General features: G+C 36.6%; 1 protein-coding gene across 6 annotated transcripts in view; it reads left to right on the top strand.

Annotated features, from left to right (window-relative positions):
- The window catches only part of TPK1 (thiamin pyrophosphokinase 1), a 314,996-nt gene that overhangs the window by 162,127 nt on the left and 128,163 nt on the right, over positions 1 to 24,706 (top strand). For all 6 annotated transcript variants that reach the window (XM_046670705.1, XM_046670706.1, XM_046670701.1 and 3 more), the window contains one exon: positions 4,469 to 4,564. In XM_046670705.1, coding sequence (XP_046526661.1) covers positions 4,469 to 4,564 — 96 coding nt within the window. The remainder of the gene's footprint in view (positions 1 to 4,468; positions 4,565 to 24,706) is intronic.

Below are 24,706 nucleotides of genomic sequence, written 5' to 3'. Positions count from 1 at the left end.
TCCCTAAAACAGAAGTGTTACTCAATTTCCTTATGGCAGCAGTAACATAATAATACCTAAAAAATAGCGTTAATGTTGCTTTTCTGTGTTAGACTCATGGTCTCGTTTATCCACGTTTATATTTTAAAGAAGCATACCATGAATCCCATGAGGAGAAGAGTGGTTTTAACCCATCCGTCTTTTGGCTGTTCATCAGACTTCTGTTGACTGCTTGATATGTGCTGGTACTGTCTTAGCGACTGAAATTCAGAAGTCAATTTCTCTATCCTCAAGAAGCATTGAGTCTCTCCTCCTGACTGATACTGGTGCTCCCAAACTATAGTAGGCAGGATTTGCCAGACATGAATTTTTGCCAGTGTTGTGTGTGATTTGTTCCACGTCTTTGATTAATTTTTTCCAAGAGTGCACTCTCTCGTATGTAAAGTACTACTTCTGTTTAAGTTTGCCTCTTTCCATTCTTCATTCTCTTCAAATCTGATAATCACATTGACAATGAGGATTAATTTTCCTTATTTGTAACTTTCTACATCTTTCTGCACCTTTAATGTTTGCTTTTAAATTTTGGTTTCCTAGATCTCAGCATCCTCATTATTTTAATATGAACTCATGATGTTTCCTTGATTATTGTGAATTATTTCAATTTATTATTGCATATTTTCTATTATGATTCTCAACATTGCAGTTTTTTGTTCTTCACTTACGCCTGCATTAAGGAGAAGTTAATGTAATCAATATATTGCAGTATATTGCAAATGACTGTATTTTAGAGAATATAGCTTAACCCCAAAGTTGAAATGGGATTTCAGATGCGCACACTATGCCCACTACCCAACAGAAGGAAAGGAGCGGTTAGGGATGAACAGAAGACTGACTTTCTTTTAAGCACTACTGGCTAGTGGCGAAGTATGGCTAGGAATTTCTCAGTATGGGAAGAGGAAGAAAGGGAACCTTCCTTTGTCTGCCTGTCTCTCTTTCACACACACACATGTATTTATATTTTACCTGTTTACTAATTATGATATTTATGTTTTTAGTTTCCACTGGGCTGTATTATTAGTATCTGGTAGATTCATACTTCTTTTGTACACAGTACTATTTAATAAAGCAGTAGAGACATAGTAATCCCCTAAAAAGTAGTTGATTGGGCCTCTGGTAGTTGATTTAGAATTAATGTATATATGTCTTCTCCTGGTTCTGATTTATGGGATGAGAGAGTCTCGATAAGGAAAACTATGGTAATTCAACACTGGAACAGAATTTTTAAACTAGTTGTTCTAACTTACTCAGTTCCGCTTGCTTTTGCTTTTCTATGGGTGTGGTTTGGAGGGAAGAGGGTGGGCATTGTAGCTCCTTGTCTTCAAAAGATTCTTTTTAGGTTAGAAGAAAATCAGAATAGCCTTGATATTGACACATACTGAAATCTGTGACATTAATCTGAGTCTTTTCCTTTCAAATTCTAGTTATAATACAGACTTAATAAAATAAAATGTAATATTAAAAGATGATAATCCAGCTTGAGAGAAGTAGTGCATTCGTAAAGGGAACTTATTATTAGAATTGAGCTATTTAAGTTTCTATTTGTATAATGACAAAAACTACATGAGAAAATGCATAGTATGAGACTGGAGCCACCTGCTGGCTCATAAAATAATAATTTGTATCCTAAAGAAATATATTTCAGGCAAATGAGAAAAATCAAAAATTCAAAAGAAACGTTTCCACTCAAACATTGGCATATTAACACTGTTTTAAAGAGTTTTCTAGTTTATGCTTTTGGAAGATTTCTGTATAGTTTAAGGTAAAATATATGTATATCTATTAGGAAATGGATATTAGATACTACTTTTTAGAAAGTGATATACATACTTAATTGGCCAAATCTTATAGCTTTTATATCTTCTGGGTCCTTGGGTAGTGAGTGTGAGGATTTTTAGGGTGTTTTTTTTTTTTTTTTAGAAAACACCAAATCCAGTGAAATTCTTCACAAAGCCCAGTGCTTCTGACTCCTGGAAATTGAGTCATCCTATTTTATAAATAATTATAAATAGATATTAGTATATAATAGGTGAGCATTGGTTGATACCTTATAGCATTTCATTTTTCCTTGTCTGCAGGATCTTGATAATTTCTCATCTTTAGTTTTATTTCTCCTCTTTTAGATCTTAATATGTTATCGTAAGATCTAGAAAACAGCAGAAACATTTTAGTTGGCCAAAGGCCTCTTATTGCACTTTCGCTGATGTTTTGTTTTGCAGGTCTCCTTTCTAGGTATGGAAAGCAGCCCTGTGAGGGCTGGGGGAGCTGTCTCCACTTCTAGTGAGTTCATTCTCAGTCTGTGATGAGATTAGAATCATGTAAACTTGTGAAAATTCCAAGAAGCCGTGGATGGCTGATAAACACCTCAGTTAGACTTTCTGGAAGTTCTTGGTTTAGATACAGTCTGAATTTTTCAGGGCTGGCAATCTGTCTCCATGTCCTGACTTAAGCTTTTCTGTGTGTCCATCTTAAATTGGTGAGGTAAAGTAAGATGTTTAAGCTGAGATCGTTGGTTTCAAGTAGCTTTTTTTGTAACATCCTTTTTGTAGAATCAACTCTACAAATGTTATATGACCTTTTTCTATCAGATATCTAGGAATTTGTTCCCCCTGCACGGTAGTAAAGACAGAATTTCTGGACATGACATTGCTGCTAATTACTGCCTAGCTGTCCACTTGTTAGCAAGTCAATTTAAATCTCTCATCTTTATTTTCTTAATCTGCAAAATATTATAATGTTACTAGATAAATTATTTCTTGCGTTGTCTTTAGCATAGCTTTTCTTGTGGATCTATGTTTATTTTTGAAGATAACTGTAAAGGTAGACATTGATCTATTAATCATCTCTTGTATTGCTATTTCTGTTTGCATTTTATATTTTGTTTCCTTTTGCTAGAGTAATTATTTCTGTTGTCAACACTTAAAAGAGAAAGATAATTTCCAATTGTCATAGATGCTGTATTTAACAGTAAGATGCCACACTCTCCTCCCCCTTTTTCAGCATACATTTTTATTCCTTATGAATACTATTTAAACATTTATTGCACACTTACTGTGTGCCAGGCGCTGGAAACAGTAATGAATGAAACGTAATTCTTGTCTTCAGGGAGCTTTCAGTATAGTGATTTTTAGTTTGGTTACAATGTAATCTCAGCCCTGATGGTACTCCTGTATCCTCTGGTGTATTCTTCTGTCTTTTTTAAGGAGTGTTAGCCTCAGACGGTCAACTTCTTTACGTCTTTGCTTGGTGATTATAGTAAATTTTGATTCTTTTAGGGTCAGGAAAGTATATGTCGACGATCTTGTAAAGATGACATATACATATTTTAGGGCATAATATATTTCTGAATGATGAGAAATTAATTTTTTCATTGCTCATGTACTGTAGGACAGTCATAAATGAGGGAAGCACAGGTTGAACTTGACACATTTAAAGAGACCTTGAAGTTAAAGAAGAACCTTTAAATCTACTGAGAATGATTCTTGGAATAATTTAAGAGGCGGAATTGGTGTTTTTGTATCCTTGAAAACTCTTTGAATGGCAACTTTATATCCTAGATTATATTTAACTTTCCCTTACCCAGCTGTTTGTCAGAGACCACAAATTGTTTTATTCCTCAATTAAGAAGTCTGAAGTCGCATTGTCTGGTTTTACATAGTTTTGCCTCTGTAAGACATTGGAGGAAAAGCTGTCATTTCAAGCATATTGTTTCTTTAGCCATCTAAGTTCGCTAGTGCCAGCAAGCTGGCACTTTTGTGGCTTTATATTTATAAATACATTTCAGTGTTTTTCACTAGGTGAGGTATGTGTTGTAGTAGAGGCCGAGAACTTATAAATTCTCTTCATTATGTCCAAAAGATAATCCAAGAGACTTGTGTACGCTGGCATAGCCCTTCGTGCTTCTTTGCATGGGGAAGAAAAGGCGCTGTAAAGGAGTTTTATAGGATAGCTAACTTAAAGTGTAGTTTTATCATTAGTTCAATGTTAACATTAGTTTTTCCATTCATGTAAGTAAACTTAGGAGGTCTGCTTAAAGAAATTCAAAGCATTTTAGAAATAGTTTCATTTTAATTTCAGGCAATTTCACTGTGAATATGTTTTATAGTACTTGTACCCAAGTCCTTATGTTAATCTTGAATGTCATCACAGCAGTGATTTTTAAAAAGGCCATTAATGTAGTATAATCTGTACTTTACTTGGGTAAAATGATTGTCATAATCAGACGATTATTGTAATATTCTGACACCATTCCTGAGATGTCCTATTATGTGAAATAAAAAGATAATGATAATGATTCTGATGATTGGGGTATAATACAGGCATAATGTGGTGTGTCTACTGATACCTTGTCTTTACTCTCATATCTCTTGATCTCCTTCATAAGGTTGACATCATCACTTATTTTTACCTTTTCTCCTACTTTAACACACAGGGATGTGAGATTATTTCAACTCCTGATCAAGACCATACTGACTTTACCAAGTGCCTTGACGTGCTCCAAAAGAAGATAGAAGAAAAAGACCTACAGGTGAGACGTGCCCCTGTCAGATGGTTGGAATCTTACTGCCCAGTATGTGAAAGATCCTGTTTAAAGTTTTTCCTCATCTGAAACTGTTATTTGCTTTTGCGCTGATTTTTTGGGTTCTGTGTCAGGTTTTTTCAATACATCAAATAAATCCGTACTTAGCTGCCAAAACATTAGCGTGAGCACTTAAGCCAGAGGTCACAGACTGAAATATCTTACAGTGGTGAGGTCACAAAGTGGGTCAAGTGGGTCTTGTATAAAGTAATCCAAACTGGAAGCTCATTTTTGGTCTAAAGTAAGTAGAAACTTTTCATCTCTGGTTGATTGTTGTTATGAAGAGCTATGTGTTTTTTTTATATGTGTGTTTAAATATTGTCTGGGCAAAACAAACAAATGTGGCTTAGATATGATCTATGAGTCATCATTGCAAAGTCTTATATAAACAAAATGTTATCCACTTTTTTTTAAATCAGAGAAAAGTCTGCTGCTTTGTATTTATGGACCCTTTAAGGCATTCAGTGATGATTTTTCACCTAGCATTCAGCTGTTTAATCACATTAATGAGCTAATACACGTTTATATTTTATTATATTTTACAATATTTTTTGATACTTGTTGAAATGGTGTGCAAAAATTTTTAAGTCTGTGTTTAATAAAGATCAACAAAATTAAACCCCAAGTGTGGAATGACAGTTGACCGTTATTTTCCTGGCAGGGGCAAGAAGGTAAGCTGAGATGCATAATCAAATATGTAATTTTAAGCTAAGAAAACTAGGAAGACACTCTTGTACATTGGAATGCTTTTTTTTTTTTTTTTTTGGTGAGTAAAATTGTCCCTGAACTAACATCTGTGCCAGTCTTCCTCTGTTTTATGTGGGGTGCTGCCACAGCATGGCTTGACAAGCAGTGCTAGGTCCATGTCCAGAATCTGAACCTGTGAACCCAAGCCACCAATTCAGAGCACGTGAACCTAACCACTATGCCACCAGCCCCGCCCCTAGAATACTTCTGATAGTACAAATAATAGGAGATGCATTTCCACCTGGCCTCCATCAAGTGAGATAGGGCAGTCTTCAGACACAGCTCAGTCAGATCTCATGTCTATTATTTGGTTGTCTTGGCTCTGCTGTTTAGGCTTTATCTTCAGCCTGGCTTCCCTGATTGTCTCCAGGGGCCACCTGTAGCAACTTTTTACCCCTTCACATTTGGGGGGTTAAGGGGAAGGGAGATCACTTCCCACCATGATCAAACTTAAGTCCTGAGATCTCTCCATTAGGCCACTCTTGGTTTTGGCAAAGAGGATGAGAGTATCCTGATTGTCTTGGATTGGAGCAGGGGGTGGGATCAATCTACATGTCTCATGTAGTCCACCTATGTGACTAATATCCATGTGGCAGGACGAGGTAGGTGTTGGAGAAGCAACTCTAACAAAAACTTACTGCCTCGCAAAAGTTTATCAAAGGTTGATTCTAGCATATATTTACTAAGTTGAGGCAGTAGACCCTTTTCTCCCTTTGAAGAAAACCCTTGTTAACTATCGTAATTGGCAAGTAACTCATTGCACAAACTCAACAAAAGTAGTTGAGCGAACATTTCTCATCTCTGTTGTAGCTTGAATTATACCAAATGTATTGTGCTGTTTCCAGCAATAAATTGCTATAATTAAATATTTGTTTAATGAAAACAGAGCACAGCCCATTGAGAGTTATCTGCTTCATCCAGACGTAGCTGATTTTGAGTTTCTTAGAAAAAATATTATAAATCTTCGCAATTGTGTTTCAATTTGCCCAGCACCTCCAGTGAAATAATTGAAAGCTGGGAATGCAATTATGTGAGTCTTGTTTGTTGTGTCTAATTGATAGTATCTATAATACAGTATTCTGTCCTTGAATCTCGGAACAAATAATCATATCTCAAACTCAACAAGACCAAAATCCAGAGAGAACCTCAAACTGGGGGAAAGGGTGATCAGGTGTATATGATCTGTGAAACAAGTCTGACAAAGCCTTGGCCAGTCCAGTGGGGAGGCCTGAAGTGAAAGTACCTGTTAGAGGACTCCTGCATTGGGCAGAAAGGGCCAGACGCTCCTCCTCCCAATGTGCTTAGTCAGGGACTAGGTGCTGCCAGAGATGACTGTGTCCTTGGTGGCATGCTGTGCTGCATCCTGAAGGAGTTGCCACTGGACCATGACAACTAACTGCCCTCTTCACAGCTCAACAATGGGTTCCTTCTGGGGGAGATGGAGTGGTGCACCTGCATGGCTGCCACAGGCCCCTGGCGTGAGATGGTCCCAGTGCATTCTTCAGCCTCATCTTGCATCACTGTTTCTCTTTGTTCCTCAAATATGCCATATTCCCTCTACTCTACTGCCTTAAGGTCTTTTTGCATATGCTGCCCCCTCTACCTAGAACTTTTTGAATACTTCCTTGTCTTTGCCTAGACCGCGGTGGCAGAGTGTGCCTGACCTCCTTAAGGAGGACTTTCCTTCACCATCCCTCTAGCGTAGACTCCTCACTTCTATACTCCCTTTATTTCTCTTCTAAGGCACTCTGAACATGTCTAATAATTTTGTTATTATTTCTAGTTGTTTGCCGGAAGCCTTTCTTCCCAGTTTGACTGTATAGTCATGAACCTGGGATCAGGTCTGTCTTATTCACAACTGAACAGCAGCTGTTTGAATGTACGAGGTGCTCTGGGAATGTTGGGTCTGTGTTGTGCACTATGGGAATGCACGGGAGAGTAGAACATAACACAGTTAGGGCAAAGGCTTTTTGAGAGGGCTGAGACATAATAAACAAATAGGAATTTGTGAAGGGGAGAAGAGTGGGCAAGGAGAAGTGGTGTGCTGCACAGGGAGGCTGGATGGCATATCAGTGACTGATGGCAGATAGTCTGAAGAGTTTTAAAATGGAGAATGGTGTGATTAGCTTGGTGTTTTAAAAAGCATAGGTAGATAAACTGAAGGCTATGTTACTCACAATGAAAACGTTCCAAGATAGCTCTCATTCACACTGAAAGAGGTGGTTATATTATATCTGGCGAAATGGGGTATCGTGAGCTTCCGCCTGACTTTTCATTTAACCTGCCAGTACAAAGTTGTGTTTGATTTAATATAATAGCAAAAGCAGAGCAAGATTAGAAAGATTAGGAAGGAAAGTAAGGGAGGATTCCCCTCCACACATCCTCCTATCCCAAATGAGAGCACCACGAGGGCTTTTAAACATTTCTCCATCAAATACACATAAACTGCGTCAAAAAATCCTTTATACTTCTCCACCTAATAAATCTTATCAAATTATCATACATTTCTGGTTTTCCACTTATTAAATTGTAAATTTAAATTTGTAATTAAAGTGCCTGTATTTTATAGTAAGATCTTATTAGCATATACTATAAAAATGTTAATTATAATCTAAGTAAATTGAATGCAAAGTTGTATTTAATATGTTAAGGAACTATACTGCATAACATTAGAATTTTTTAAAATTTAGATGAGGGTCTGTCCTTATCTTAAAAGAGTTTACTATCTAGAACATGAGATTAATTAAAAAAAAAAAAGATTTCCCTAAATTACCTTATTTATTTATTTATCTATTTTAAACCTGCCAACACTCAACTTTTATTCTTCTGCAAAAAGGTTCTCTGATACAAGTGAATTTTTAATGCTTTGCTTTTGTATTTGCCATTTGCTTAACTGTACCTGGGCCATGAATAATATATTACCAGGAGGCCATCTGATATGACAGAATCTTCAAAGAGTACGTATATTTTCTGATGCTGTGATACGCACTTGAGATCTAAACCCTGGAATTCAGTGGAAAATATTAAAAGCAATGGCTCCAAGTTTCTCAAACTGTAAGATGTATGTTGCTTAGGATGAAGCAGAAATAAATCTAGATTATAAGGCCCTAAGAAGAACAAGTCTCCTAAAATACAGTCTAGGATATTTCCTAGTATTATATGGCAATAAAATTAGTTACTTCAGTTTCTGATATTTTAAACACAGTCTTTGTATTAGACGAAATTTGGACAGAAAATTTGCCATTAATTTCACACTGTATTTGTGTAGATTCAAACTTTTTCTAGTTTTATTTGCTAAAACTTCAGTACATTTAGCCCATTTATAGTATGTTGTTTTTTAAGCAATTTTATAACTACAAATTAAATACTACATAAAGACTATAGGATTATTACATATTACATTAAGGTTTTTAAAATTCTTTTAGTAGCCTGAGCAGGTATTGAATTGTGATTTATATGTATTAAGATAGTTTCTATGTATTTATATCTGAGTTGGAGTTCTTGACTATTGATGATTAGGACTTTTGTAAGGAATATTAGTCTTTCTACTTAATTCCTTCATGGCGTTTCTCAGGTAGATACGTTATGTTTCTACATCTGCAAATACTATGAGTTTTAGAGTATTTATTTATATCCACTAATTATGAGTATTGGGGTTAGGTATACCTTATTGTTTTGTAATGGACTAATGGCTTTGTTTTATGTTTGTACTAAATATTCTTGCTCCTCACTTAAAAATCAAATTTAAGACTGACTGTATCTGATTGGAGTAATTACTCATCAGTATAGTAAGATCTGACCCGTAGGGTTGCAGGGGGAACAAGAGAGTGCTCTGGGAAGTATCTTCCAAGTCCTCCGGTGTCTTCAGCGCAGCCTGCTCTCCCAAGCTGATGTCTTAGGCAAGATTCCAGTCTCATCTAAAGCAAATAGAGTCACTCTGTTGTGTGTGTAAACATGTATTCTGGAAAGGGATAAATACTACCTTTACAGTACAGAAACCTGGCAGATTACTTACTTAGTTAATCAGATTAATTAATCTGATTAGTTAATCAAGTAATCAGAATTAATATCATTAGTGATAGTGCATGTTGATAGCTCATAACCCTCAAGATAGATATAGGGTGAGACGGACAGTTCTAGAGTTCCTCCCTAAAACCTGTAATCCCAGTCTAATCTTTAAAAAAAATCAGAGAAATCCAAATTGAAGATTATTCTACAGAATAGCTGACCAAATTACACTAATTACATCTTCAAGGTCGTGAAAAGCAAGGAAAGATTGAGAAACTGCCACAAACCAGAGATGAAAGAGACATGAAAACTAAATGCAATGTGGTATTCTGATTTATATCCTGACACAGGAAAAGAACATTCGTGGAAAAACTGGTGAAATGTGAATTAAGTCCAGAGTTTAGTTAATAGCAGTGTAGCAGTGTCAGTCTTAGTTGTGACAAATGTACCTTGGTTATATAAGATGTTAACATTGGCAGGAGCTGGATGAAGGATATACTTTCTGTACTGTCTTTGCAACTTTTTACTAAATCTAGAATTATTCCAAAATGAAAAAGTTTACTTGAAAAAAATGTGTTCACTGTTTCAAATATGCTGTGACTGTGGAATGATGTAATAACCTTTTTGACATGACTTATAGTAATATAGAAGAAAAAGGCAAGTACTTCTAGCACTTAGGCAGATGGAAATACCTTTTTATAAACTCTCTCACCTTTAATGTGTTTCCTCAACAAGTTTAAATTGCAAATCTCTGGTGCATGTTTAGGCAACTATTTTACGTGAAGACTATGCCTGCTTGAACATCTTAGCTGGGCCCGTGATGGTGTTTAAACTATAGTGACAGCCCAAGTCCTCACGCTTCCCAGTTCCCCAAGAGATCTACTGCAAAGTGTGGTAGGACTCAGTCAAAGACAGAACTGGCACCAGATGTGATTTTATCAGGAGTGACTCTAGAAGGAGTAACCCTCTTTATTCCTGCGTGCCCTCCTTACCTGTCAAACTCCTGTGGTCTCTATCATCACCTCCATGTTCTCTCCGTTCTTCTGAGGTTGATATTCTGTCCTACCTGTCTTTTACTTTTATATTGTCTCCCTGGGCTTCTGTGCCATTAACTCTGAGGTATTCCTCTAATCTGGAACTCCAAAGCCATATTTCTATCTGCTAACTGGCAGACCAGAGGAACTTCCTTTCAGTGTCTAAAACCAAATTCATCATCTTTGTTGCAAAATCTCATTTTCTCTTTCTTTATTTTCTGTCTCATTCCATGGCACTACCATCCGTCCACCTAGCAGGAACCTGAGAGTAGCCTTAACTTTTACTGTATCATCCCTTAGCAGTTGGTCTCAGTTCCTTTAGTCCTAAAGGCATCTCTTGTGCCACTGTGTTCTTTTCAGTCTTACTGCTACTGTTAGTTCAGACCTTTATCATTTCTCACCTCAGTTATTATATTAGCCTTCTGTTTGACCCTTTCACCCCATTCTCTTACTGAAAAATTCATATCCTATATCTTAAATGTATATCTGCTTGAAATCTTTTTTATGTTTCTTAGTTATTCAATAAATATTTGTTCAATGAATAAATATGTTTTCAATTCATCAAGACAAATTCCAAAGGACATCCTGGGAAACCTTAGCTGGCATGTAGATTCTTTGAACAAATCTTCTTAGTAGCATTCTTGATGTCATGTTAATTCTCCTGCAACATATGTCCAGATGCTTAGCATCCTTGTTGTCTGTACGAATTGTAATTGAAAGTAGTAGTCTCCGACACTTTGTAATTAGAGGTCAGGTGTTCAAATGCTTGGGATAGGCTTAGCACTTTTTCTAGCTGCATGACAGTAGAAAGCCATTCCAGTTCTTTAAGCCTCAGTTTTCTCATCTGTAATGTCAGCATAATAATCTACATGTACCAACAAGATATGAGGCAATACACTTACTGCAGTGCCTGCCACATAGAAAGTCCTTAATAAAAGTGTAGCAGTAGTAATGGTGGTAGTAATAGTCATATAGTGTACATCTTAGCACTTGTGGTCTTATACATTTTATATATTGTATTTTATATAAGGTATTTATATATTTATATAATATTATTGTATTTTATGATACTATAAATATTACTTTCTAATATATTATATTTTATACATTTAATATATCACATTATATTTTATATTTTGAATAATATATTTTATAAAATATGTAATATATATTTTGTAATAATATTTTATAATTCATAACTGTATAAAGTTATTTGATATATATGTATATATTTTAATTTATAATAATTTATAACAATTTTATAAATATTATATTTTAATATATTACATTTATATATTTATATTTTATAATGTATGTTACAATTTAAATATATTTCATAAAATATGTATCTTATATATTTATTTTATGAAATACATTATAAGATATTGTGTTTTATAAAATATACATATAATGTGATATTTTGATCTTGTAATAAATTTCTTGGAATAATACGATTTTAGAACTAGACACTGTTTTTAGAAATTTCTTAGACTTGTTACAGTTAATAGCCCAGGTTCATGTACTCATCATAGTATATTGTTTCTTTTTTTAATGCAAATAAGTTTTTTTTAATTGAGGTATAATTGACATACAACATTTTATTAGTTTCCTGTATACAACATAATGATTCGATATTTGTATATATTGCAAAATGATCACCACAATAAGTCAAGTTAACATTCTAGCATCGTTTCTTTTGGACATACTCTAATTTTACAAGAATTGTGTTAATATCAGAACCTTGGATTAAATGGAGTACTCCTTACACATGGAAGTGTTTTCTGGGGAGGTCTTCAACTTCCCCTATTCCCAGGGACCCAGCGAGAATGGCATCTGTACGTTTAGTAGTGGAATCCAATAGGGAGGTGAGTTGCACCTCAGCTAACCGTTGTTTGCACCGTGCCTGGATGGAGGGAGATGAGGGAGATGTGCTCCAGCCTCTCCAGCCCTGCGATGGCCGTTGTGTGCCTGATGCTCACTGAGGGATGTATTACTCCGAGATTAGTCAGAAGTGTACTTTAGAGTCCAAAGGTGTACTTTCTCCCCTTAGGTGGACTATGGAAGCTACTGGGGATCTTTTTCCAATCAATTTAACAAATTTTTATCTAGTACCTGTCTGCTAAGTCATAATGCTATAATTAGGGGACTAAATCCGCAGCCTCAAATAGTCTCCAGTCTAATAGAGGAGACAAGTGCAGGTAACTGTAGAATAATCCAGACTATAAGAAATGCTTTAACTTGCCTCTGCAGAATAGACTCCACTTTGTTTGTTAATAATTATTCATATAGAACCCTTCTCTATTTCACCTTTTAACTTTTCCTTTGAGAAAATGGAATGTGCTTTTCTTTTTTTATTGAAATTGCAGCTTGTATCAGTGAGGCCTTCCGTGACCACTTTATTTAAAATAGCACCTGTCGCCCCAGCTCCTCTCCCATCTCTTGGCTCAGCAGTCCGATACCCTTCCCTGCTTGATTTTCTCTATATGATGTATTTAGGGTATTTGTTTCTATTACGTCTTCACTCACTGGAATGTAAACTTCGTGTGGGCAGGGAATTGTGCATGTTCATTGTCTGCAATATCCCCAGCACCGAAAACAATACCTGGCACATTGTGGGCACTCCATAAATATTTATTGAGATTGAATATGTAAATATAAGAGGAAATCCTTTCTTTGCAAACCTTTTTATCAAATGTTGGCAAACTTTATTGAGTAATCTGCTTTAACTTTAACAAGGCTTGTTCCACTGCCCCAGCTCTGTCGCATTAGAATTGAAAATTTTTTGGTTTTCGCAGTACGTGGTGAGATCCGCTGTTATTTGATCATATGTGTACCTGCGGTTTTCCTCTTCATTTTATCAGGCAGGGGATGCCCATTGTGTGTAATTAAAAATAGTACAGTTCATATGATATCTTCTTTCCATTTCATTAATTGGTATTTTATAACTTCTGGGACCTACTTCTTTTTCCAAGTTCTAAGTTACTTGTGAAAGTTGAGAGCTAAAAAACGAGGGCATATAGAGGTTGTCTCATTAGCCATCACCACTGCAAACTTGATAAGAATAAATCTTGCCAACTTCCTTGAAGGAATACTGATAGCAATACCATACAATTCCAACATCATCTCTGTAGCTGACGCAATGTAAGACTTTTACGACAAGTTTCTCGACCTTCTTGCCTGTGCCTATCTACCTTAAAGGGGTGTTGTAAACTTAAATTGATAACTTTTCTGAGATTCTAGAAAGCAACATGATGTACACACACACACAGATATTCAGCTATACGTAAGTTTGTCTACACAAATCACCTCTTGATTTTTAGTATGTAGCCAACAGTGTTCTCTTTGTTGAGTGCCAGAGTAACTACTTCTACATTCAGGTTCTGGAACAAATGCTGTACAAGTGAAATATCAGGAGAGGAAGCAAGGAGAAGAAAAATATTTGTGGATGAGTGAACCAGCAGGCTATTTCCTAGGTCATTTTGGAGAATCCTTCAAAAGAGAAATTCCTTCTTAGAGACCAGAAATCTTTCTTAAGTGCTGGGGAACTAGAGAAAATGGATACACCCAGTGGTTTGAAGTGACTCAGGAGATGTTGCTACGGATATAAAAAGCTGACTGCCTTAGAGGCTGTGGCAGCCTGATCCATCCCCGCCAGAGGAGAAGCTGCTTTTATAGGCCCTGGGACAAGGGTTAAGTTTATCTGCTTACCAGGAGTGTCAGTTGATGATTCACTTGCCAGATAAAATTTCTTATTAATGCAAAGAACTACAGATAGGGTTGGTGGGATGTTCTTCTGCAGAGGAAATGCTGACCTTAGATGAAAAGAGCTATTTTATTTTGAGTTACTGTATTGTGAAGATACAGAAACTGCAGAGGGAGGAGGAACTGTGTCTTGAGGACTTCTGTGAGAATACTGCCCATAGAATAGAACATCCTGAAATTGCTTAGTAGATTATCAGATTTCTCTTTCTCATTCTGCATATCCCTTAGCAAAACATACTACATGTGGCAGTACCTACATCCGTAATTATGATTGTTTATGATGATAGTATCTATATTTTTAAGAAATTATTTGCTTATAGTGTTTTTTTTTTTTTTTTAGATTTTATTTTTTTTCCTTTTTTCTCCTCAAAGCCCCCTGGTACGTAGTTGTACATTCTTCGTTGTGGGTCCTTCCAGTTGTGGCATGTGGGACGCCGCCTCAGCGTGGTTTGATGAGCAGTGCTATGTCCGGGCCCAGGATTCGAACCAACGAAACACTGGGCCGCCTGCAGCAGAGCGCGCAAACTTAACCACTCAGCCACGAGGCCAGCCCCTATTTGCTTATAGTTTAAGTCATGACTGAAGAACTGAAATGATGTTACTGCTTATCACAGGAATGTGTATATCAGATCAGTATATTTTCAGTGGTAGTTAAGTAATCAGGAGAAGAGAGATATATACATAGAAATACATTCTTTGTGTTAGGTGATGAGCCTGGATATCTCAGAAAGTTCTGTTTAAATTAGAGAAGAAGATGGAATCCTATAGTATTCACTTTGCATCCTTCTTCTCTTTTAGTAGCTGGATGTAGATGTCTTTCTGCTTCCATGACTTTCTATTTTTCCAGCAGCAGGTCCATGGTCGATGCATTCCATGGTCAATGTGTTGGTCCATGAAAGCAAGAAGCATACTAAAATCCAGGTGCATAGAGTATAAGATGAGTAGGAAATAAGATGATACCAGCTTCTTTCCTGGATCCACTGTGAACTTTCCCCTATCAACACATATGTGAATGCACATAATTCCCAGTATGAACAGCTGGATCAAGATATTTTGAAACATATTAGGAAATAAGAATTTAAAGTATGCAGACTACATTTTGGTTCTGTTTCCTCATCCATTTCTACTAGAGATTTTAGATGCCTATAAAATTGACCCTCAAGATTCTTATTTTTTAAGCATCCTTAAAAATAAAGGAAATTATTTCAGAAAGGAAAAAATTATTGAACAAATATTTTATCCCACATTGCACTCAGTTTACTATTGTGCTCATGGATGTAGAATATATTTGGCAAAATAGCAAATAGCTTGCTTATAACTGAGGTAAATCTGAGGATGATGAGGTGATCAGCGACTGTGTATACATGATTAGCTGGAGCAAACTTACTACACTGCAAGAAATAAGCTTGAAGTAATTAATGTCACTGCAGTAACAGTTTTACCATTCTCACTTGGCATTATAAAATGGTCCAGTGCAAATCTAGAAATCAGAGCGTTAATGACCAACTGCAAAATTTGCACTAAAATGTTCTCTATTTTCCCAGAAGGTAGGAAGGGGATAATTAATGTAAACTGTTTGTATTGCACCAGATGCAAAACCTAAGGATCGCACTACAGCAAGTCTGATAGCCAGCTATTATAAACTGGTCAATAAAAAATGCAGAGAGTTTTATACCACTAAACCTTGCGAAAATAATGCACCCAAAGTACTGCAGATAGCTGAATCTAATCCGTTCAGACATGGGAACCAAGAGTTTCATTTATCACTTTGGACAAGAATATGCAGCAAAAACTTATTTTATGGCTGAAGCAAAGCAAGAAATCTGTTGGGTGAAAATGAATCATGATGATGCAAGAGAGGATAATTGCTATTAAAAATGATCACAAGTGTAGAATACTAATCTTCTGGGACCAAAGCCTCTCTTACCAAAGTCAGTCTGTTTGCAAAAAGGTTTGGAAAATTATCTGTCTCCCTTCAACTTTCTCAGTGGAGGTAATGACTAAAGAAAGAGGATACAGATTCCGTTTCCTAGTGCTTCACAGCCCAGTTTCTGCAGAATGGGAAAAATGACAGTTTGATGCTCTTTCAAATGCTCAGCTGTAGTATGACATCATACATGCTAGAAAGTTTTTAGCCAGAGCAAGAAATATCTGGTGCTTTTTGAGTAGGATGGTCAAAAAGGAAGATATGAATTTTTTGTTCATCTATGTAGGAATTGTTTAGCTTGTATGAACAACATTTATGTAACACAAATTGTAATATTCTTTCAAACTCCACTTCCAAATAGCCAGTTGTTTCAGAATGTGATATAAGTCATAATTTCCTTCATCATCTTATGCTAATTACCAACTGCACTGAAGATGCTATGCTAGGTATTTTGAGTGTTCCAAACCACAAATAATGTATTTTTCCATTTCTCTTGACTGTCGTAATTCAAAAGGAATGTTTTCGAATTCCTTTTCCCTAGAAATATTTTCATATCCTGACAGTGTGAGAGGTTTGGAGACCATAATCACCCCTAGTAAATTTTATAATATTCACGTTATTTCTTTATACAGACTGTGATTTTATGTAATTTTACTTACTCATAAATATATTCCTGACTCTTCAAAGAATTTAATTTTCAGCAGAGATAATAGAATAAGATCATGTATAAAAACCCTATGAATGTGTGTTTTATTTATTCTATTCAGTTCTCCTTGGCACTCACTTCCTGATATAGAGAAATGTAAATAAATGCAAATTCGCTCTTGCCATCCTTGGTGTACTTACATGGGAAGGAAAAATAACAAATTTCCACCTTTATATATATATCACACTGTGGTTTTGTTTATATGGAAAAGATGTCCCGTCCCCAGGGAGCTCAGTGATATGGCTTGAGAACCTTTCATCCAGTTAATCAAGGAAATATTAGTAATCAGGACAGATCTGTGAGGAAAGACAGCACTGTTATTACAACCAGGCTTGAAATGTTGAACTAAAACATTCAAAACCTTGCCCAGGGTAAATCAAAAAAGCATTTCATCGTTCTGGGAATGAGCTCAGTCATTGTCCTATACTCAGTCATGACCAGGGTACCTGAAATTAAAGAGTTTTCAGGGATTCTTAATGACACTCTGAGGGTAAACAAAGAAAAACTCAAACAGTATGTGCAGTAAAAGTTCAAAGGACAAGAAGTGGTCACAGCAGCTGTCAGTGTTAGAAACATTGTGTGGGGTCAACATATGAAGAATCTTTAATCTCTAGATAAAGATTTGAATTTTGAACCACAGATAATGGTAATTATCCATTTTCTGAACTATCTTGATAATTTAGAAAAATTTAGAAAAATAGTGTAATGTATGAAAGCTGAGTTGGAGGGAGGAAATTCTAATGACAGTAATGAAAGAATTAATAATAGGATTCTTTGAAGAATAACTCTTTAGTCGTTGTCCTCATCAAGAGTCTGAGAAAGAAATAGGGACCTTAGAAAATAGACTTAAAATATATACTTGATGATGACTGGTCTTCTTGTTTGTTTACCAAAGACAAAGCATAAACACGGCAACCGTTCAACTAACACACATCTATTACGTGCATGCAGGCCGCTCGGCTAAGTGTTGGAGGTTGAGAAATGCAACTACATGAGATGTGGTTTCTGACTGTAAGAATTCCTGGCCTTTGGAGTGGATGCCCTTGTAAGCAGATTATCCTGATACATTGTCGATAGTGCTTTAGTACAGGTGTGATCGGACAGGGGAGAAGCCTGTGGAAGTGAACTTTCTCCAGTGTAGACTCTCTTCATGCAGCTGGTGACTCAGCTTTGTCTGGAAGGTAGAATAGGAGCTAACCAGAAGAGGGGAGTGTTTTATTCCGAACATTCAAGCTTAAAGGTAAAATTCTTAGGTTTGGCATATCAAAGGGCCGCTAACACTGAAAGTACTAATCACATATACACACTTGGTTAGTGCAATACTTATACCTTTTTCCTTTCACAGGCCAACAGAATGAACTAGCAGGGAGGGGACCACACACACACAGCCTTATTGGGAGGGTCAGTCCCTCCTGGCCTCCTCCATTGCTGACTTGCAGCCAGTGTCAGGGGCCTCTGCCAGCAAGTTTCTTGCAGTCTGTACTGGGAGGTTGGAGTCCCTCGGCTGAGCTCTCCAGAGAGGCACAGGGACAGAATAAGTTCCCGATGGTCAGTGAGGGTATGAGCTGCCTGAGCTTTTATGCTAAAAGCTTTACTATGGTTTATAGCAGTCGGGTGTCTTAGCCTGGATCGCTATCCTTGTCTCCATAGCTTTCTCTCAAATGCTAACAGGTTTGTATACATTGCTCACTTTTCAGGTATAAATATGCCCCCTCTCTGCCTTCTTTTTTTTTTTTTTTAACTTTTCTTTAAAATAGCATATTCAAAAACAAGTTTTGTGTAAACTTTATGACATTTCTTAATAACAACATATTTACAATTTGACAAAGTTGGATAAAAACACTGTTCAAACAAGTTTATTTTTTTTAGGAAGTGGAGGTGGGCATCCTTTGAAAATACTTACAGGAATCACACCCTTTACAGGGAGGGAGAGTAAAGGGGATGGTCCAGGCACTGAGATTTGAAATCTTGTGTTGTCTTCTGAGAACTAAAGCATTTCTAGAATGTACATGGGCTGGAAGTTGAGGAGGTGACTATGGAGGAGATTGGACTTTATCTTGTAGATTCTGGAAAGCCGATACTTAATTTTAAGGAGAACATTGGCATGATCAGATTTGAGATGTAGAAAGCTTCCTCTCATAATCAAGTGGAAGATGGCTTGGTTATAGAAGCCCAGGAGGGAGGCCACTGGGGTTATCCAGGTAAGAATGATGATGCCTCAATTAAGGCTGCAGCAGGGAGGATGGAGTAGGAATTATTTTAGAAAAATCCTGAATTTTCTTAGACTTCTCATCTGTGAACGGAAGCCTCGTTATGCTGCCCAAACAGACTTAAATTAAACCGTGACTCCTTGGGCCTGCTTGAAATTTAAATGGGATCCCCATAGTGTTGTTTCTACAAACTGCCAAGATCCAGCCAGGTGTATTCCGTGCTTGTCAGTACAGTATATTCTGATACCATAAAATCTGAGGACTTTAATTTCTCTGGTGTCTCATTGTTCTTCACATCGGTCACTGGAATTATTTTATAGGCTTATTAAAACATATTTGATATTGCTGGTTTTTTGTCAGTTTCTTTTTGCTCTGTCTTGATCTGACTCTTTTCTTTGTAGCTTGAGTTGGGTCTTCCATCTTTAAATTAGAGCATCTAATATTTGGACCAAGGAATTGCATCCTACTGTTCAAGCCCAACTGTAGTGCAGTGCGGATCTTTGAAAGTTAAGAGGAGCTTAAGAATAATGTCTAAATTTTTTGTGACCCTAGTTTTTAATTTTAAGTTGGCTGTGTTAATGTTGTAATTCTCAAACAGTAGGGTAAACATGTGTTTTGGTTTACATGGGATAGTCCCAGTTTATGCCTGTATTCTTGGTGTAATTATTTATAATGTCTCCCTTTACTTTTAAAAGTGTCTCAGTTTGAATGTTAACTTGGATGGTCACCCTATCTATCAGGGAGAGCCACAAAGAAATTGTCCATTTATGCATCTCCAGAATTCAATTTATGGGAAGTAAATGTAATTAAAATATGCTGACAGCCACTGTCCCTGCTATAGACTTCATGCCTGCTGTATCTAAGTTTTTTTGGAGGGCAAATGGAGAAAAACATGTCATTTGTTTACTGAAGGGTTTTTATTGCCATCATAGAAAAATGCAATTACTTCTCCTTTTGGTGTTACATATCCCTCAGCCAGTCTTGTCATAATTCTATTAAGGCAAATAACACAAAGCCTAGTTTTTCATTTATTTTCTAAACAGAATAGACACGATTATTGTTTAACCTGTTATGGCGTAAACCAGAGACGTTTACGTGGACTGTTAAAAGTAAAAAGAATCTTGAAAAATATGTTAGTGAATTTAGTCCACCCCCCCTTCCTTTATAGATGAGCCAACTAAGTCACAAGGAGGTCATGTAACTTGTATGTGGTTACATGGCTATTAAAGGGGTAAATAGACCACATTATATGTAGTCAGATTTCCAATGTATTAACCCGGGGTTTCAGGGTTCCTTTTGCTAGACATGATTGCATATGAAGAGCTAAAGGCAACCCTTATTCCTACTACTCCCCATTGCTAACAAAAAAAGGTGCATATAAGATACCCTGATTTGAGTGTAGGAAATGTATAGAAACCAGATAGAAATGGATTTCTTACATTTTATATAGTACAAAATATGGCATAATAGATATATTATGTGCTGGGTACTTGTGGGTATGTGTGCACAATACATTATTTAAAATACTCATTTTTAGAATTGTAAACACTGAATTCTTGATGCATCACAACCAGTAGAAAACATGTTAGCCTCTGAGACTACCTTCCATTCTTTAGGGAATGGTAAGCATATTAAAAAATAAATACAGTTGCTGGAGAATATGTGCACGCTCCCTTTTGGTGCCCTCTGAAGTTTGTGATCCATCCTCGCTATGGTCCCCTATATTCGCAATGTCTGTTTATCTGACTCTAGCATTAACTGGGCTTTTCTCTAAGGACAGCAATTCTCTGCAGCCATAGTAGTGCTGCTGTTTTGTTTGTTTTTTCTCCCATGATTTTTCTAAAATGGGCCCTGGTGGTAGGAGTAGGTGTCTTCACTGCTTTTTTGCTGTTTCTACATCTGTGCTGTCCAAAACTCTAGCCACTAGCCACGTGAGCACTTGAAATGTAGCTAGTTCAAATTGAGATGTGCTCTTAGTGGAAAAGATATTGAGGCCTTTGGAGACCAAGTGTGAAAAAAATGTAAAGTATTTCTAAAATATCTCTATATTTTTTCCTGCTTTATGGAGAGTAATTGACATGTAGCATCAGGTAAGTTTAAAGTGTACAACATGGTGATTTGGTACACATAGATATTGCAAAATGATCACCATAATAGAGTTAGTTAATACTTCCATCACCTCACATAATTGACTTTTTTTGTGTGTGGTGTGGTGAGATCATTTAAGATTTACTTTTTTAGCAGCTTTCAAGTATATAATACAGTATTGTTAACTATAGTCACCATGCAGTACATTAGACCCCCAGAGCTTATTCATCTTATAACTGAGAGTTTGTACCTTTTGACCAACATGTCTCCATTTCCCCCACCACTCAGCCCCTGGCAACCGCTGTTCTACTCTCTGTTTCTATGAGTATGGCTTTTTTAGATTCCATATATAAGTGAGATCCTATAGTATTTGTCTTTTTCTGATTTATTTCACTTAGCATTATGCCCTCATGGTCCATCCATGTAGTCTAGATGGCAGAATTTTCTTTTTTCTTATGGCTGAATAATATTGGATTCTGTGTGTATGTGTATATAGATATATATGGATATATAGATGTATATCACAATAGATATATACCACATCTTCTTTATCCATTCATCTGTTGATGGACACTTATCTTGTTTCCATATCTTGGCTGTTGTGAATATGCTGCAATGGATATGGGAGTGCAGATAGGTCCTCAAGATCCTGATTTCATTTTTTTTTTTGATATGTACCCAGAAGTGGGATTGCTGCATCGTATGGTATTTCTATTTTTATTTCTTGAGGAACGTCCATACTTTTTTCCATAGTGGCTGCACCAATTTACATTCCAACCAACAGTGTACAAGGGTTCATTTTTCCCCACATCCTGACCAACACTTGTTATATTTCTTACCTTTTTGATAATAGCCATTCTATCAGGTTTGAGGTGATATTTCATTGTGGTTTTAATCTGCGTTTCCCTGATGATTAGTGTTGAGCATCTTTTCACGTACTTGTCGGTGATTGATTTGTATGTCTTCTTTAGGAAGTGTCTGTTCAGCTCGTCTGCTTATTTTTTAACCAAATTGTTTATTTTTTGCCTATTGAGTTATATGAGTTCCTTATATATTTTGGATATTAACCTCTTATCTGATAGATGATTTGCAAATATTTTCGCCCATTCCATAGGTTGCCTTTTCGCTTTGTTGATTGTTTCTTTTGCTGTGCAGAAGCTTTTTAGTTTGATGTAGTCCCACTTACTTACTTTTGCTTTTGTTGCTTGTGCTTTTGGTGTCATACCTAAAAAATGGTTGCCAAGAACAATGTCAAGGAGCTTTTCCCCTGTGTTTTCTCCTAGGAGTTTTACAGTTTCAAGTCTTATATTTAAGTCTTTACTCCATTGCAAGTTATTTTTTATGAGTGGTATGAGTCCAATTTTATTCTTCACGTGATTATACAGTTTTGCAACATGCCAATATTTTTATTACAGATTACATGTTAAAATGATATTTTAGATATATTGCACTAAAATATATTTTTAAAGTTTGACCTCTTTTTTTTTACATGTAACTACAAGAAGATTTAGAATTGCATATGTCTCTCATTATATTTGCATTGGACGCTGCTGTTGTATTCCGCTCTTCTTCTCCCCTAAAAACTCCAGCTCTGAATCTCCTGTCATCAGTTTATATCACCCTTATCGCTCATTGCTGTAGTCCTCATTGTTATAGTCCTGTTCATTTCCCTTCATGTCTTCATCAAGTTAACATCTAGGTCACCAATACTTTTTTCAACACTACTGTCTTAATTCATGGTAAATTCAATATATGCTTGAGTGAACCTTCCAATACAACGATCTCTTGTTTCCTTGAACTTATCCCCTTGTTCAGCTCGTTATCTTGTTTACCTCTTGACCTCAATTACTCAATTCTATGAACACGCCTAGCTCTTGTCTATAACAAGATTTGTCAGCCCTCCATAATGTCTATTTTAAGCATTTGACTCACTCTCTTGGACCACAACTCCAACAGTTCTTCAACCAGCACTCTGATGCATTAACCATCTTTTTTGCTATCCTTCAACCCTTGTTTCCTTCTTTCATTTATTCAACAAATACTTATCGAACACCTATTGTGTACCATGCTGCAGTCTAAGCACTAGAGATGGAATATCTCTGCCATCATGTGGCTTTTAGTTTAACTGGAGTGACAAGTAATAGGGCACATTAAATAAGTAAAATATTTAGCACAATATTAGATAATAAGAGGTGCTTTGGAGAGAATTCAAATCAGATAATGGGGATATGAACTGTTGGCATGGAAGAGGGGAAGTTTTTAGAGAGATGACCAGTGAAGGAAGTAAAGAAGCTGGCCATGTGAATATCGGGGATAATGGCATTCTAGGCAGAAATAACAGCAAATGCAGAGTCCTTGAAGTGGGAGGAACTCTGGCATATTCAAGAAATAGAAAGAATGAAGGGAGCATGGCTGGAGCAGAAAGCAGGAAGAGAAGAGACATAGAAGGTGAGGTCAGAAAGATGCCTGGATAACAAATAAGGCAGGACTTTGTAAGTCCTAATAAAAACACATTGGGAAATGATAGGAGGATTTTGAGCAGAAGAATGTCAAACTCCGATTTCCACTTGAAGAGGATTATTTTTGATACTGCATTGAGAATGGTTTGTAGGGAAATAAGAGCAGAAGTGGAAAGACCTTTTGGAGGCTACGGTAGTATTTCAAGTGAGATATGATGGTGGCTCACACTCCCTGACGGATTTTGGTGTCTTGAGCTTTGGTTGTGGGTAGTGAGAAGTACATATGGAAAGCAGAGCCAATAGAATTTCCTGAGAGAATAAATAAGGGGTATAAGAGAAAGAGAGGAGAGCCAATAGAATTTCCTGAGAGAATAAATAAGGGGTATAAGAGAAAGAGAGGAGTTAGGGATGACTCTGGGATTTTGGTTGGAGCAACTGATATGCAGAAGACAATGGGAGAACACGAGTAGGAGAAAGATGAGGTTAACTTTAAGATCTCTGTTGGATATCCAAATGCAGATGTCAAGTAAGCAATTGGATATATGAGCTTAGAGTTCAGGAGAGTGGTCTGGACTGGGGATACGTATTTAGGAAGTGTTGACATAGATGGTATTTAAAGCTACAAGGCTGCGTGTGAACACCAAGGGAGGGAATGCAATGGTAGGGGAGAGAAGACAGTTGAGGACTTTGCCCTGGGCCACTCCAGAGTTAACAGGTTGGCAAAGGAGACTGAGAAGAAGCAACCAGTGGGATCAAGAGAATATGGTTTGCTGGAAGCCCATCTTCCTGGAAGAGACTGTATCTGGGAGGAGGTAAGAATGAGTTGGTCAGATATTACTGATCAAATAATACCAGAAGTGAGAATTGACCATCAGATTGTGCAAAGAGGATGCCACTGGTAATAGTTTTTGATGGAGTGATAGGGACCAGCAAACTTACCTCTTGTCTGTATTCCTATGATAATTTCTTAGTGGTCTCTTGGCTTTCTTCTTTGCCTCCCTACAGTTTATTCTCAACACACCCAGCATGGTGACTTTTTAAAATATATAGATCGTGTCACTCCCTTGCTCAAGTAGCTCCCCATTTAACGCTAATAAAAGTCACGGACTTTACAGTGGTTTCACAAAGCTCTATACAAATCTAACACTTA

Source organism: Equus quagga, chromosome 8, assembly GCF_021613505.1.
Source record: "Equus quagga isolate Etosha38 chromosome 8, UCLA_HA_Equagga_1.0, whole genome shotgun sequence".
In the NCBI taxonomy this organism is placed as follows: domain Eukaryota; kingdom Metazoa; phylum Chordata; class Mammalia; order Perissodactyla; family Equidae; genus Equus; species Equus quagga.
Note: the sequence above shows the minus strand (reverse complement) of the source record. Positions and strands in the feature narration are given on the sequence as shown.